At 39.2% G+C, this 14,950-nt stretch overlaps 1 protein-coding gene across 1 annotated transcript in view; it reads right to left on the bottom strand.

The window, feature by feature from the left end:
• The window catches only part of kcnq2b (potassium voltage-gated channel, KQT-like subfamily, member 2b), a 61,226-nt gene that overhangs the window by 22,756 nt on the left and 23,520 nt on the right, over positions 1 to 14,950 (bottom strand). Inside the window, exons 3-10 of the mRNA XM_066702812.1 lie at positions 14,815 to 14,941; positions 14,249 to 14,424; positions 11,305 to 11,430; positions 10,914 to 11,024; positions 10,341 to 10,436; positions 9,201 to 9,295; positions 5,323 to 5,391; positions 4,444 to 4,473 (exon numbers count right to left, since the gene is read on the bottom strand). Of these exons, the coding sequence (XP_066558909.1) occupies positions 4,444 to 4,473; positions 5,323 to 5,391; positions 9,201 to 9,295; positions 10,341 to 10,436; positions 10,914 to 11,024; positions 11,305 to 11,430; positions 14,249 to 14,424; positions 14,815 to 14,941 (830 nt within the window). The remainder of the gene's footprint in view (positions 1 to 4,443; positions 4,474 to 5,322; positions 5,392 to 9,200; positions 9,296 to 10,340; positions 10,437 to 10,913; positions 11,025 to 11,304; positions 11,431 to 14,248; positions 14,425 to 14,814; positions 14,942 to 14,950) is intronic.

Below are 14,950 nucleotides of genomic sequence, written 5' to 3'. Positions count from 1 at the left end.
CTAGTAAATGAAACTGCAATCGGCACTGAGAAGAGTAGTTTCTCATTTGAGTAGGAGCTTTGGTATGTTATTAGTAGAACACAGGAGCAGTTAAAAAGGAGAAGAGGCAATCAGGCTGTTTGGTGATTGAGTTGTTCTTCACTTAAAAGAACATCAGCAAATCTCATCCTGTAGAGGAACATCATGGAATATATATATGATGTGGAAATTTTCTGTAAGGTTCATATAAACTGATCATTCCTTCAGATATATTTAAAATCATAGCATCAGGTTTAATCTTTAGCAGTTAAGCAAGTAGCTCTGGTTCTCCAACCCTGGATCCCAGAATCCTAATTGAGCTCAATAGGAGAGTTACACCTATTATAAAAAGGCCACACTTCTAGAATACAATATAAAGACACTACATTAACATTCTCATCTACAGAACAAATGTCAGACTCCAATTAATAGAATATGCCCATTTAAAAATCTGATTTGGATCTGGTCCTGTCACCTCAGTGTAGACATTCTGTATCACAGGTGGCACTTATTGCATTTACTAATTTTATCAATTGCGTATAACTGCAAAACAGACATTGAAACCTCAAGACTGTGGCTAACTGTGCTGCAAATAAATAGAATAGCAAAATCACAGAAGGTCAAGCTTAGGTTTAAGAGGCACTGGGCAGTTTCATCATCACAATTTTATGAACTCTGTAACAACCGCAATGCTTAGTTGCTTTTTTTTTTTTTGGTTGTTTTTTGCAAAGCTTAAAAATGTCAGGAACGTTTTGTGGGGAGGAGAAAGCAACTGAAAGTGTGCCGTCCCTCTTGGAGGACCCTGCTTACACAGACTGTTCAATTGGTTTCAGCAAGGGGATACCGAAGACAGGAGTCAATTACGGCGCAACTGAAAATGGAGGGGAATAGGCGGCAGTAGAGTGGAAGGAAGAAGCAGAAGCTTGCAGCAGAAACTACAGAAACATGCCGAATTGGGTATTATTTATTATCATTGTCATCGGGCAGAATAATCCAGAAATTTGAAATAGCTTTAGTGTGGCAAAGATTTATAGCCCATCTATATGAGAGAAGGCACAGTAAAGCAATTGAATTAATCCATGTTCTTTTCCCTTGCAGTTACCCCAGTCTTATTGTTTTAAACAACAATCCTGTCATATAACTAATGTTCAATAACTGGCCTCACCATTATATTTTTATTTTTAAGATGCCACAGTACATGATATTTAAACTGGTTATGCCCTTGTACTGTGCTTTCAGGGTTTAGCATTTAAGTAAACTAATTTATATAGCAGTTCATTATGTTAGAGGTTCTTTATTGTGAGAAATCCATATTATGCTTTGGTCTTTTCGGCTTATGTATTGTAAATGGCTCTATAATAAAAATGTGAGTTTTCTTTTCTGTTGAGGGCTGGATGGTTTCGTGTTAGTCATGAACCAAAGACATCACATTCAACAGAGGAGAAAGATTAACAAAAGCATATCCTGTATCAACCCACAACGATTAAGACTGAAATATGAAATTGCTACTGATGCCTATAGATCCCATCCTTGCTTTATTATGTAAAGACAAGAGGCCACGTTTGCTGCATAAATGCCTATGTGATTATAGGACCATTAATCAAATGAATGCACAGTAACATTAGTATCCACGCAAGGGAGGTAAAGACATTCTGAAAGATAAACTTTGATTGTCAATTTCTCTAGGCCTCAAGTAGATCTGTACATCAGACACTGCGGGAATTTCTGGGATTCAAATGACAGCCGTCTTCCCAGAATCCAAACTCACAAAGGATTGCCGGGCCACATTTGTGTGGAAGCCTGTTGAATTTCAGTTAGGTTGGAATCACCTGGCTGAACATGCAAACCATAGCTCAATCATGCAGAAAAGACCCTTTGATGCATTGGGGTGGACTATAAAGCTTCCACAGCCCAATGTGACAGCATTCTTTTCATGCAAGTGCAGGGGTTAGTATGTCACATAAAGCTGCAGAGTTTCATTGGAATGCTTCCTGTTGCTGTAAGACAACTGCATCCATTGACAAAGGTGCCAAGAGAGGAAGTCGAAAGCAGGGTTGGCGGTCCCTTGTCAGAACATGGATAGAATAAGGAATCCATGTGGGAAACGACAGATGGGTCTGGAATCAGATTAATTGGAAGCTTCTTGCTCAAAACAGATACGGCTTTAAAAAAAGAAAATGTGGCAAAAGGTAGCAAACATGGCAGTTAGCAGCTCGCAAATGATTCATAATTACAAACAAACGAACAAACAAAAACCAAAATAAAACAAAGACTTACTGAGCCATGAGACATGACTAAGCTGCTTATTACAGTTTAATATTTAACTAAATAGCAGAGGTGCTGGCAGAGAATGCAAAAGAAGAGTGCAATACTAAAAATTCCAAGGAGATGATTGTGGGAAAACGATGAAAGGATGGGACTTGATTAAGGAATGGGTGAACTTTTTTTTTTTCTCCCCTCCCGTTTTTATTATTTTTGGAGAAATTAAACAGGCCATCGCAGGATGGTCCCGAAAGCTAAATCCAAATAATAGGGGGCTCTTGAGGTAATGAAGAGATTTTTCTTATTGCACCTGGCGCAGTCTGTCACCTCTACTAGGTAGGTAAATGATTAAAGGAGGACGACAGGTGGGGGCAGCAGCCCTGAATGCTCAGAGATCTAGCCGTGCAGATGTTAGTATCTGTGTGCGACAAAATTCCTGGGGTACCTAGTTTTTCCTGGGCAGCACCCACAAAGTGTTTCTTTGCATGAAATCTCTTTACTGGAAATGAGGGAGAATAGGCATTAGTCCTTCAGGGAAACAACGACAGAAGGAACACTGAACTTTGTCATTTCCCATTAGATAGTCTTCACAAAAATGCTTTTAAAGAAAGTATATAGAACAAAAAAAACTTGTCTGATGCTACTTCTCAAATGCGTAATTTAAGGCCAAGATATCCTAGGTCTGCCATTTCTATGACTGAAACCCATTTTGAACAAATAAGAACAAAATAAGAGACCGTGGTCTGCTGATTTTTCCAATGACCCCGTGCCTCCATTTTAGAGCATTTGAAAGGGTACACAACACATACATTCACACAAAACACAATTACATCACAGGTTAACTGGAAAATCTATACTTTTTGGAAAGTGTTCTTTTTCATGTTCTGCCACAAAATGATATGAACAACCTGAAAGGTTTACGTTTTAAATCATCTCAAGTAGGAAAAAAATAAATACATGTAAATGTGATGTTGGAGGATATTGGTGACCAAATGTAAAGAATGAATAAAAATCACAAAATTGAATCTAGCCTGGTTTCACTTTATTAATGCAATTATTCAGAAATGTATATATGTAGACATACATTTGGCTTGCTTTATGTCAGCAGAGCAATTAAATGTTGCGTTTTGTTTCTGGATTATGGAGTTAGTTGATCGACCCCAATATGGCAATGTAGAATACCTCCTATTAAGACATTCCTACATGTTAGTCACACTGCCTAAATAAAGCATTAGCAAAACAAACTGAAAACATTCTGGCCTGCACATTCCTTCCTCAAAAGCTGTTCAAGGCACTATTTAGGCAGTGTAATCGGCTCTCCACAGCTCAGAAAAAAAACACTTTGAGGTAGGTGGATTGGTTATTCCATATTGATCACCTCTGGTGTGAAAACATGATCTTACTAGACTTATTTTGTAGGGCAGGGTGTATAAAAGCATGATAAACAGAGCTAAACGAATATATATTCATTATCCAATTGTATTTGCCAATATATTTCAGGCATTTCCTTTTTAATTTTAGCCTCAGACAGAGGCAGGTTTTTCTGGTTTCTCTTCAGTATCGTTTGGTTGGGTTGGTTATTTTAGAACCAGCAGCTGACTTGTCTTTACGAATACCACCACTGAAGCAACACCCCCAGCTCCACAACGTAAGTCTAGGGTAAGTAGTAAAAAGAGCTCCGAAATACCAATTAGTGCATGAGACAATTACTGCACATCATAGACAAAAGAAGAAAAGAATTCCATTGACACAGAAGAGGTGTTGCTATGTATCTACAGTGGGATTCACCATCATCACTATTTGATCATATACCTTTTAAAGTCCCCCTTTTATATTAAGCCTTTACACAGAAATTGAGGACTTTGCACACTCAACATGACCATATAATATATTCAGGTCAGACCACCTGTAATCCCTGTCAGTGCCATGCAAATTTGTCTCGTACTTGCTTTGGGTCTGGACAGTAATTTATTTGTGATTTTTATAGCACACTTCCTGATCTCAATTTGCAGCATTTTACAGTAGCAACACCCCATAGATAAAACAAAACCAAAATACTTGCTGTATCTACACAAAACCATGACTAGAAAGCCTTACGTTTTAGAAATCACATTACAAATCAAACCACACGTTTACAGAAAACTGTTAAGCTGTTCCACCGACCTGGGAGACGGCTCTGGCTGAGGTTCTTTCCTTTATTTAATAGGGGGGAGGAAAAACAGAAGCATCATTGAGATTGGAACATTTTCTCAATTACATCAAATGACTGACAACCTTATTCCCCTGGACTGTGTTATAGGGTCACAAAATGCTAAAAAGACACCCTTATCTTTGAAAATATAGGAAGAGAAACCCATTATATACATTTGGGGAAAAAAGTAGTTTGATTTTGTGCTAGCATGATAATGATCCGACATTTATAGAAAGTTTTGATAGGGTCTGAAACATGAACAGATAATTGGTTGCCCTTGTTTTCGGACTGTACACTGACAGTCAATCATTTGCAAGCTTCAGATGAATGGGAGTAGGAGTAATGTCTGAAGCATCATAGACCGCCTTCAATGAGAACTTTCAGCATTCATAATCATATTCTGCATGCATTTCAGATAATGGCAAGTAGACTGATTGTGGGGATAAAAAACTGTGGAAACATTAGGTTAGAAAAGGAGGTTAAATGGACCAGAACTTCAAATAGGAGTCCTGCTTTCTTTTGAATGACTGGTGATGTACACAAAGGTTTCAATAAATAATTTATATGGCTAGCTATACACAAATAAATGAAAAAACACTGAACAGCAGTCCTCCTGTCTCTTGATAGTTGTACGTGTTATTCACAAGACAATTAAGAACAGAGGCCTTTGTTTTGACATGTACTCCAGTACATACTGCTGTGTACTGCTTTGCAAATAATGTAATAAGAGAGTGACATTGTTAAGTTCAACAGACTGTACTTTCAATGCCACATAACTTTGTAAACTGGTTTGCAGCTTCACTAAATAGCATACTTTGACATTGCAGGAAAAGAAACATGGTTGGTCTGACCTAAATGAGAGTCCAGACTTGCTCTTCAGATTCCGCAGGAGATCCAGCTGATTCAGGGGTGGGATTAATCTGCAGTGAAGGAAAATCAAATACAATCACTTTCATTTCACACACAGGGCTGTGCCAGAGCATACATTACATTCCCAGTGTGACTCATTAGGACCTGTCTTTAGTTCACAGGCAGCATTTATATAAACCTCTTGCTTAAGCAAGACCCTTAATTAAATTCAAGGCATATATATTATTGATCCCTTTATAGCTAATTTAAGTGATTTCCCCTTATATAGCCAGCCTCCAGTTGTCTCAAAAGCATATTACAAGGGTTGTTCAACTCCCAAGGGTTGAAGGCAAGGCACTGCTGCTGTAATTTCTGCATCTGAGATCATTACTCTCAAGCTCCACCTACGACAGACTCATAGATTGGACATTAATTCATGCCTCAATATAGATATGTGGTCATTAGGGGCCATGTACTCCTTGAATCCACGTCCAAAGTCATTCACAATACTATACACTCGCACACGTACACTCGTGTGTCTGTGTGGGCTCACTGACAGAGCATAAGCATCTAAATGAAGAAACACTGAATGCCACCATGGCTTACTTAAAATAACATTACGCTGGTGCTTTGTTTCATATGCCAAGAAGGTTCATTACCAGGGACAGTATGTGTAACTGCAGGAAATCAGTGAACTGTCAGAACTACAGGGCTGATACACACACATCCATATATACATAATTATGTATCCATGTAATTGTGCTGGTTTGCCAGCTCTGCCAGCTGGTGGCAGTGTTTCACCAAGCAAATGTTCCTGTGATCACATGCATCCTGTAATTACAGAGCCCTCCCCTATTAAAACACACACCTACAAACACAGGGGAATTAGTTGCACTCTGCATGCTAATAAATTAGATCATGTGATTTTACACAAAATCAAACTACTGGACACTGTTAGGTTTGCAACGGCACCATTTTGGGTCTGTTTTTGTGTCATGTACACGTCTAATAAAAATACTCATTGTAAGAAAGGATCTCTATAAGCAAACTATTCATCACACTGGTAAAGTGACTGTGCCGATTGTACGATGTGTGTTTAGAGAAAGTGGTTGAAAGAGGTCAAGATGTCATTGGTTTGAACAGAGCTGCCGAGTACCGTTATTCACGTTAATGACAATTACTGTTAACAACCTGCCAAGAAGTAGATTAATACATCGTAATAGCCTTCAGTTACTGGGCGATTACAGTAATTGAAGTAAACCTTAAAAGGGGAAGAAAACCAGAAAGGAACATCATGTTATATGAATGGGACGCTGCACACACTTAAATAAGCGAAGGGAAAATAAAGAGCCTTATTCATGAATCATTCATTGGTTGCATTATTTTGCACTTGTAGAGGCAAAGTAGTGGGTTCGTATGTTCGCTCTTATTAGTGTGCAGATTACATTTTCAGTATGGCATGTCTTATGAAAACCAGGAAACGAGGGAGATTGAAATAGACAGCAATTACACCGCCCGCTCATTAAAAAAAAAAAAAACCTAAAATCTTGTCATGCACAAAGCAGAATTGATGGTATTTAAATGCTTAAGTTTTCCCTACAGTTTCATACAAGAATATTCCAAACCGAGCATATTCTGCCAAGCCAGGCAGGCTAGATAATCTAGGCAAATGTAATTAAAAGTGAATGTATGCATCTTTTTTACTTTGGCTTAAAAAATCATTGACATTTCTTTACCGTAACTCAGAAGTTAATTCATAGATGCATTCATTAATCTTAGTGCTGCTCACTTGTGAATTATAAATAGTCTTGAGTTTTACACTATTACCATTATCTTATCATCATCATCCACCTTGAATAATAAAACCCGGACTTAGACATTTAAAGCCATGAAGCATTTGTCCCAAAGCATGATTCATCTGTGCCCTAGAATTAATTTACATTGACCTCAAAACAGAGAGCATACATCTGCACTTGGCGAGTGAATATTGAGAAGTCAGAGTATTGATTTTCACAGTGCAGAAATTAAGATTCACATGTGCAACTGGGAGTTTTATTGATCTTAAATAACACAACGGCTCCCATTCCCATTCAGAAGGCACAAGGTTTAGTGCATCATACATATTTCTCCCTTCATCATTGCCTTAATATGAAATGCCACCCACAATACCACAGAGGTTTGGTTGCAGTTCAGTCCCATTAATTTGATATATATTTTCGCCACCGCTAATGGGGACTACGCTTAAACTGTGTCTTTTAGACCACACAAATTATGTCATATTGATCATACATCAGTACTGTTAGAAAGCCTGTAATCAGTTTGAGAACCGAGCTGGTATGAAGAGTGGGTCCTAACATGCTGAAGCTTGAGAGAATCCTACAGTCTGTGCTGTATAATAGGTTTGCATCCCTGATGCTTATTCAGCATCTGCACTTCCCAGCATATAATAGCTTCAAGGGAGAATGATTAATCTGCCTTATTGGCTAATTCAGTGTAGCACAGGAATCGGATATAAAAAGGTATATTTTTCCCTTGGTGAAGATTAGCCCCTGCCAACAGTTTGTTTAGGTTTATTTATTTTTTACCTTTGTTGGCAAAGAAAAATCCTGAAATTAAACCTCAAAAGTGGCAGTGCAGATGGAGGTCTGCATGTCTTGCAAAATTTCAAAGTCAAGGGGAATCTGGAATCCAAGCTGGAGAGGAAAGTTACTGCTCTGTTGAAACTGCACATGAATTGGGGAAACTAAATCTTTGAGCAAACAGACCCAGAAGAAGGAGAAAATATGGCCTGACAGATTCTTTCATAAATAATGAGCAGAATGTAATTTAGCAGCGTCTGTCAACAGCCTGGACCCAGAAGGGCAAAAAAAAAAATCCCACTGAAAGACTGTTTATTGAAGTCTGAGAGAAAATAAAACATGAAATATAGGGCCCATATATAATTCATTATATGGAATACAGAAAGCAGCGTCTCTGGCACACACAACAAAATCATTGCAGAGAGGAAAATGTTACACTTTGTGTTGCCTTACACTACACTGCACTGAGATGCACTGCAAGGGATTGCAGGATTCTGCTTTGCGTAACATATGAAAATCTACCTTACATGGTGGGCTTTCGTTATAGATTTTAAAAAGACCCAGTGTGAAAGTGTGGGTGTTGTGGGGCATGTACGAAACATAACACCACCAGGGTACTCAACTTCCACGGGAATACCTTTTTCCACTAGCATGAACACAGATACAAAACCTTATTACCTTCAGCAGTGCAAATGCATCTCAATACACAAGTTATAATTTACATTTCATTAGAGTCAACAGCTAATTTTGCAACCTCCTAGTAGAAGTGATGTTTGCTTTATGATACAGTTCAGCCATTTATAATGATGTTTACAAGTATATTTTCACTAAAACAAGAGATGTGGCTTAACATTTTTCAAACAAGATGCAGACTCCATGCAGCACCATCCAGTTTAGAATGAGACAAATCTCTTTACCTAAATTGTGTGTTCTCTCTGTATAAAAGCACTGGGAAATCGTGATGGAATGTAAAGATATGGATTGCCAATTTCTGTGACCCTTAACAGGGTGCCTTTCCCTTTTGCAAATCTCTTATGCAGGTGCTTGAGGTTCAGGGCTTAGATATCAGGACTCTACAGGACAGAGTCTGCAGCCTAACCCACTTCATGGAAATGCAATGTATAGATCATCTTTGGATGCCAAAACTGAAACCCGGCCAACAGAAATGACAATCAAGCAATTTGGTTTGATTAAGCGTTCGTACTGGGGCCTGCTGTGTTTGGAGGCAGAATGTTAAGCCCTGTTAAATTTAGAATTCCCCAAACACACCCCAGTGCAGTGAGAGAAGGGAAAACGTGTACCTGTACATTGGCACCGATACTGTCCGCTCATAGTAATTCCATGTTGACTGCAGGTCTGTCCGAGTGAGGTTGGTTGCGTAAAACCTCCATGCAGCCTGATAAAAAAATAAATTGAAAAAGTGCTTGTTAAGCATTAAAATACAAAGAGCTCAGTCTTCATTATTTTACAAATAAAAGGGACAGAACTGTAAATCTGAAGCATAGGTATACATGTTGGTCTATGAATAAGAATATACAGTAAGCTGTAGTACATAGTGGACCGGCAATGACCTCATAGACTAATATCTACTAAAGACTTACCAGACCTAACCTTAATGGCCCTGAACTGAACACTGTAAATATATATATTTTTTTTGCACATTGTCTGAATTGAAACAAGAGTATGTTGTACATTGTGTGGTGCAGATTATGTCTGTAGACCGAAACAAGACCCAAAGAGAATTCGGTTACTTTTGTTTCTTTTCTATAATCCCACCAGAGGCAGTTTAATGCACTCCGCACATGACTGCACTGGTGAAATGTTTGCTACAATGAGAGAGATGTGAAACTAAAGGGAAGCTAGAGATAACCATCCAAACTCCGCAAGACATGCATGTTTAAGACGGAGCTTGAGGTTATAGAGAAATGCATATTGTTCTCAGATTATAGGCGATATAAATCTGAACCCTAGTGCTTTAGCTTTAGTGTGTTAATAATTAACATAAAAGCAAAGGATATTTGGCTCATATTGTTCCAAGATGTTAATGTTTTTGTCTGTTAAGAAGCATTTCTATAACAGTCTAGATAAGCTAACCATTAACAGCTTAGTGGTCACAGTAGACTTCCTAAATCTTTGCCACACAATCCGCATCAGAGTAGGGCACTATTCTTCAACCATACTGGGGTTTGAGGTCACGTTTTGTCAAGCACTCAAACGCAAGGCAGCCTGGGGCTTCAATAACAAAGCAAAGGTGCTTCAAATATACTGGGCTTCATCATTTTTGTTTTTCATTTGTCAACATTTTACCCTGGAGTGCTTCAACTTCCACAATATCTCAGTCTGCTGTCGAGCATCATGGGCTAACAACGGAGGCGTTTTCCTGAACAAATATCAGGATCCGATTTGATCCATCAGAGTATTTGTCCTGGAAGTGTAGTTACCTGGATAAGGCCGGCAGCGGGATTTCGGCGCTTTTCAAAATGTTTCTGTCGGTGTTGCTCCTGAACTTTCAGGGCAAACCCAGAACCCAGGATTCCCTTTGGAAAAACAATGACAAAAAAAAAAAAAAAGTAAAGTGTCAAACATTGTACTTTAACACAGTAATATACTATATCACTCCTCTTATCTCTAAAAAACGACCAGTTCTCTTTACAAATTTTACAAATTGGATACACAGTTGGAGCACATTGAAAAGACAATGGTAAGAATATTTCAAGTCCAGGTTATGCCTTTTATGCCTTACTAACATTACATGATATACCCAGAGAATGTACCAGACCAGAGAGCCTATATGTACACACAGGAGGTCTGAACTGGGGAAAACTACTTGCTGGCCTTTAAAAGGGAGAAAAGAGGCTCTGTTGGGTTTGGCTATTTGACTTGCTTACATACTCCTTTGTGCTGACAACAATTCATAGAGAAGCCTAAATTTGAATAATCCAAAAGGTGGCAATTTGTTCAAGAAATATTTGAAATTTGAGTGAGATTTTCAAAACAAACGGTTCTCCACTTACAGCTGGCAGGGCAAAGAATGACACTCCAATCAGGGTAAATGTCGCAGCAAGAAGACGTCCGTTCCAGGTAATTGGATACTTATCCCCATATCCAATGGTAGTCAGAGTGATCTAAAAGGAAGGGGGGGTATAAAAACAAGCCACTGCATTAAAGTTAAGAAGGCAGTGCAGGTCATGGGCTTGAATTTGTAACATCATGAGCATTTTCAGAAAGTGACAGTCAAGTCTATGCATCTATCTTGGTCTAGACTCCAAACATTACACATAATTGCATCACTACAGAAGAGAGAGTGCGTGCATGATTTGGGTATTTCCCAGAAGCAAAGCATTCTTGTAGACATCCTTAAAAACACAAAAAAAAAAAAAAAAGGCTCCACTGAAAATCACGTACAAGTCCCCACCACAGCGCGTCAGCATAGGTCTCAAAGTCTTTGTTGTCTTCTTTCTCGGCCAAATACACCAGAAAGGAAGCCAGTATGAGACACAGAAATCCGATGTACCAAGCTGTGATGAGTTCCTGGACAGAGGGGAAAGGCATCATTATTAATCGCAATGACACTCATTAAAACATCAAAGTTATCTAACAGTCATCCCGAAGTTGTCAAATGCTTTGGAGAACATTACATCTAATTATATATATATATATATATATACACACGTGTATATATATATATATACACACACACACACACACACACACACACACACACACACACACACACACACACACACACACACACACACACACTCACCTAAAGGATTATTAGGAACACCATACTAATACTGTGTTTGACCCCCTTTCGCCTTCAGAACTGCCTTAATTCTACGTGGCGTTGATTCAACAAGGTGCTGAAAGCATTCTTTAGAAATGTTGGCCCATATTGATAGGATAGCATCTTGCAGTTGATGGAGATTTGTGGGATGCACATCCAGGGCACGAAGCTCCCGTTCTACCACATCCCAAAGATGCTCTATTGGGTTGAGATCTGGTGACTGTGGGGGCCAGTTTAGTACAGTGAACTCATTGTCATGTTCAAGAAACCAATTTGACATTATTCGACCTTTGTGACATGGTGCATTATCCTGCTGGAAGTAGCCATCAGAGGATGGGTACATGGTGATCATAAAGGGATGGACATGGTCAGAAACAATGCTCAGGTAGGCCGTGGCATTTAAATGATGCCCAATTGGCACTAAGGGGCCTAAAGTGTGCCAAGAAAACATCCTCCACACCATTACACCACCACCACCAGCCTGCACAGTGGTAACAAGGCATGATGGATCCATGTTCTCATTCTGTTTACGCCAAATTCTGACTCTACCATCTGAATGTCTCAACAGAAATCGAGACTCATCAGACCAGGCAACATTTTTCCAGTCTTCAACTGTCCAATTTTGGTGAGCTTGTGCAAATTGTAGCCTCTTTTTCCTATTTGTAGTGGAGATGAGTGGTACCCGGTGGGGTCTTCTGCTGTTGTAGCCCATCCGCCTCAAGGTTGTACGGGTTGTGGCTTCACAAATGCTTTGCTGCATACCTCGGTTGTAACGAGTGGTTATTTCAGTCAAAGTTGCTCTTCTATCAGCTTGAATCAGTCGGCCCATTCTCCTCTGACCTCTAGCATCAACAAGGCATTTTCGCCCACAGGACTGCCGCATACTGGATGTTTTTCCCTTTTCACACCATTCTTTGTAAACCTTAGAAATGGTTGTGCGTGAAAATCCCAGTAACTGAGCAGATTGTGAAATACTCAGACCGGCCCGTCTGGCACCAACAACCATGCCACGCTCAAAATTGCTTAAATCACCTTTCTTTCCCATTCAGACATTCAGTTTGGAGTTCAGGAGATTGTCTTGACCAGGACCACACCCCTAAATGCATTGAAGCAACTGCCATGTGATTGGTTGGTTAGATAATTGCATTAATGAGAAATTGAACAGGTGTTCCTAATAATCCTTTAGGTGAGTGTATATACATACATTATATATATTATACACACACACATATATATATATATATATATTATATATATACACACACACACACACACACACACACACACACACACACACACACAAAGCAAAGCACAATAAAGAACTGCAAGACTTTCAACTTTGGCAGAGTGTCTACCAAAGGTGGTTTAAATTGAAAATACGAACCCCTCTCTCAAAGTTGATTTTGTAGTTCTGCCCCTTTTGTACCAGTCAATGCTTTTGTAAGGGCAAATAATTCTGGGTGGATTGTTTGTTTAGAGGGGCCTTATGGAGAACGATTAATGGGTGAAGCATTTACAAGGACATTAAACCCTTTGCCACTGAAATGTAATCAAACTGATGTTCGGGATCAAGAATGCAGTTTTGAAATGATGATCTAAAGCCCAAGCAATGAAAGCTGTTCAAAATGGTTCACTTAATGTCCCACAGTTTCTCTCAAGCCTTCAGATACACATTGTGGTTATCTGCTCAGATTAGGATCAGGATAGTTAATTAAATCCTCTTTTACATTTCCTTTCCCCATAGGATACAGCTGAATGACAGAAGAACCACACCAATGGTTTCCCTTGATAGCCAACTACAGTTGTTTTCTATTAATACTATAATTATTACCATCTAGTAAAAAGGCTCAGTAAGTGCAGAGTGAAGAGTTTCTGAATGCACAACTGTCTTATGACCGAAAGCAAATCATGCTCAGGAAGCCGTTATATATATATCTAAAAAAAAGGGGAGTGAACCATAACCACATCATTGGCCGAGCCGACTCAATCTTTCTCTGTGACAGTTTAACAAAATCTCTTATTAGAATCTCTGCACCGAAACTCCCTTTCTATTTATTTTCGAGGATTTAACAGATACAGTATCTATAAACCACAAATCTGGAGCCTTCAGTGAAAAATAAGCCACAGTCAAGGAGGGCTTAAAGGAAGATAAAGAGATCCCTAAAATGTCATTACCGTCTTTTGGGAAATAGGTGGCACAGTGCTCCAAGAATGCAACCATATGGGTAGTGATATTACACATCTGAAGCACTGATTTGGAGTACATAAACACACCATTCCACACACCCCTACCATCTCTCTGTGGGATCTCTCATTAATCTGAAGATGTCAGAAGTGGCTTTGTAGCTTCCAATCCCAAGAAGCTGCAGTATCTTCTTATTGTTTAATAAATGCAGTTCTCTTGCACGTCACCCAAGTTCTGCACACAGGTGACCTACTGATCTTTGGAGGCTATTTTCTTTTTTTAAATTTGGAATCTCCATTTATTTATTTTTGTGTTTTTCTCCCTTCCCTAACTTTTACTCAGGAGGCCTTAAGCATTATTTTTCCCCCTCAGATTACCTTGCTGTGCGCATAGACAACAGATCCCAGAAGTTTCCAGGTGCCACCTCGACGATCCATTCGGATCATCCGTAATATCTGCAGAAAACGCAAACTCCGGATCGCCGAGGTGGCAAAGACATTTCCCTGGGTACCAGCAGCCAGCACCGAGATAGAGGCAATCAACACCATGATGTCTGTGGAGAAACAAATGTTACTTAGATATGCAGTGGCTAGATTAAGTATTTTAAAATATTGTGTGCTGTTGTGAATGCACATACACAAGAAAGGAATATATATAGAGAGAGGTTTCTTTCTTGCAGTTGCTACATAAATTATCTAAAAATATATATAGTCCTTTTTTGGTAACTAAATATCTTATGCTGTAAAACATATGAAGAAAACTTTTGGTTTAGGTCAGGAAAGGGCACTTTCAGCCTTTAAAATGTGTAAAAATACATCAAGGATGGAATGTGTTATGGCAGCATTATGATAACCGAGTATTCGGTTTAATGTACCGAGAGATCTCACGCAGGCAACAGAATGAATAATATTCTGCCCCCAGAAAAAGGATTTCCCTGCCTTACCGATGACGCAGAAAGGCTTGCGGGCAAATTTCAGTCTCCCTCTCCATCCTCTGTAACGACAGCAGCACCCAGCTGCCCAGATCCTCACAAAGTACTCCACGCCAAACACCACGATTGTCACAATTTCCTGCAGAAA

Source organism: Amia ocellicauda, chromosome 4 (assembly GCF_036373705.1).
Source record: "Amia ocellicauda isolate fAmiCal2 chromosome 4, fAmiCal2.hap1, whole genome shotgun sequence".
NCBI classification, from domain to species: Eukaryota; Metazoa; Chordata; class Actinopteri; order Amiiformes; family Amiidae; genus Amia; species Amia ocellicauda.
Note: the sequence above shows the minus strand (reverse complement) of the source record. Positions and strands in the feature narration are given on the sequence as shown.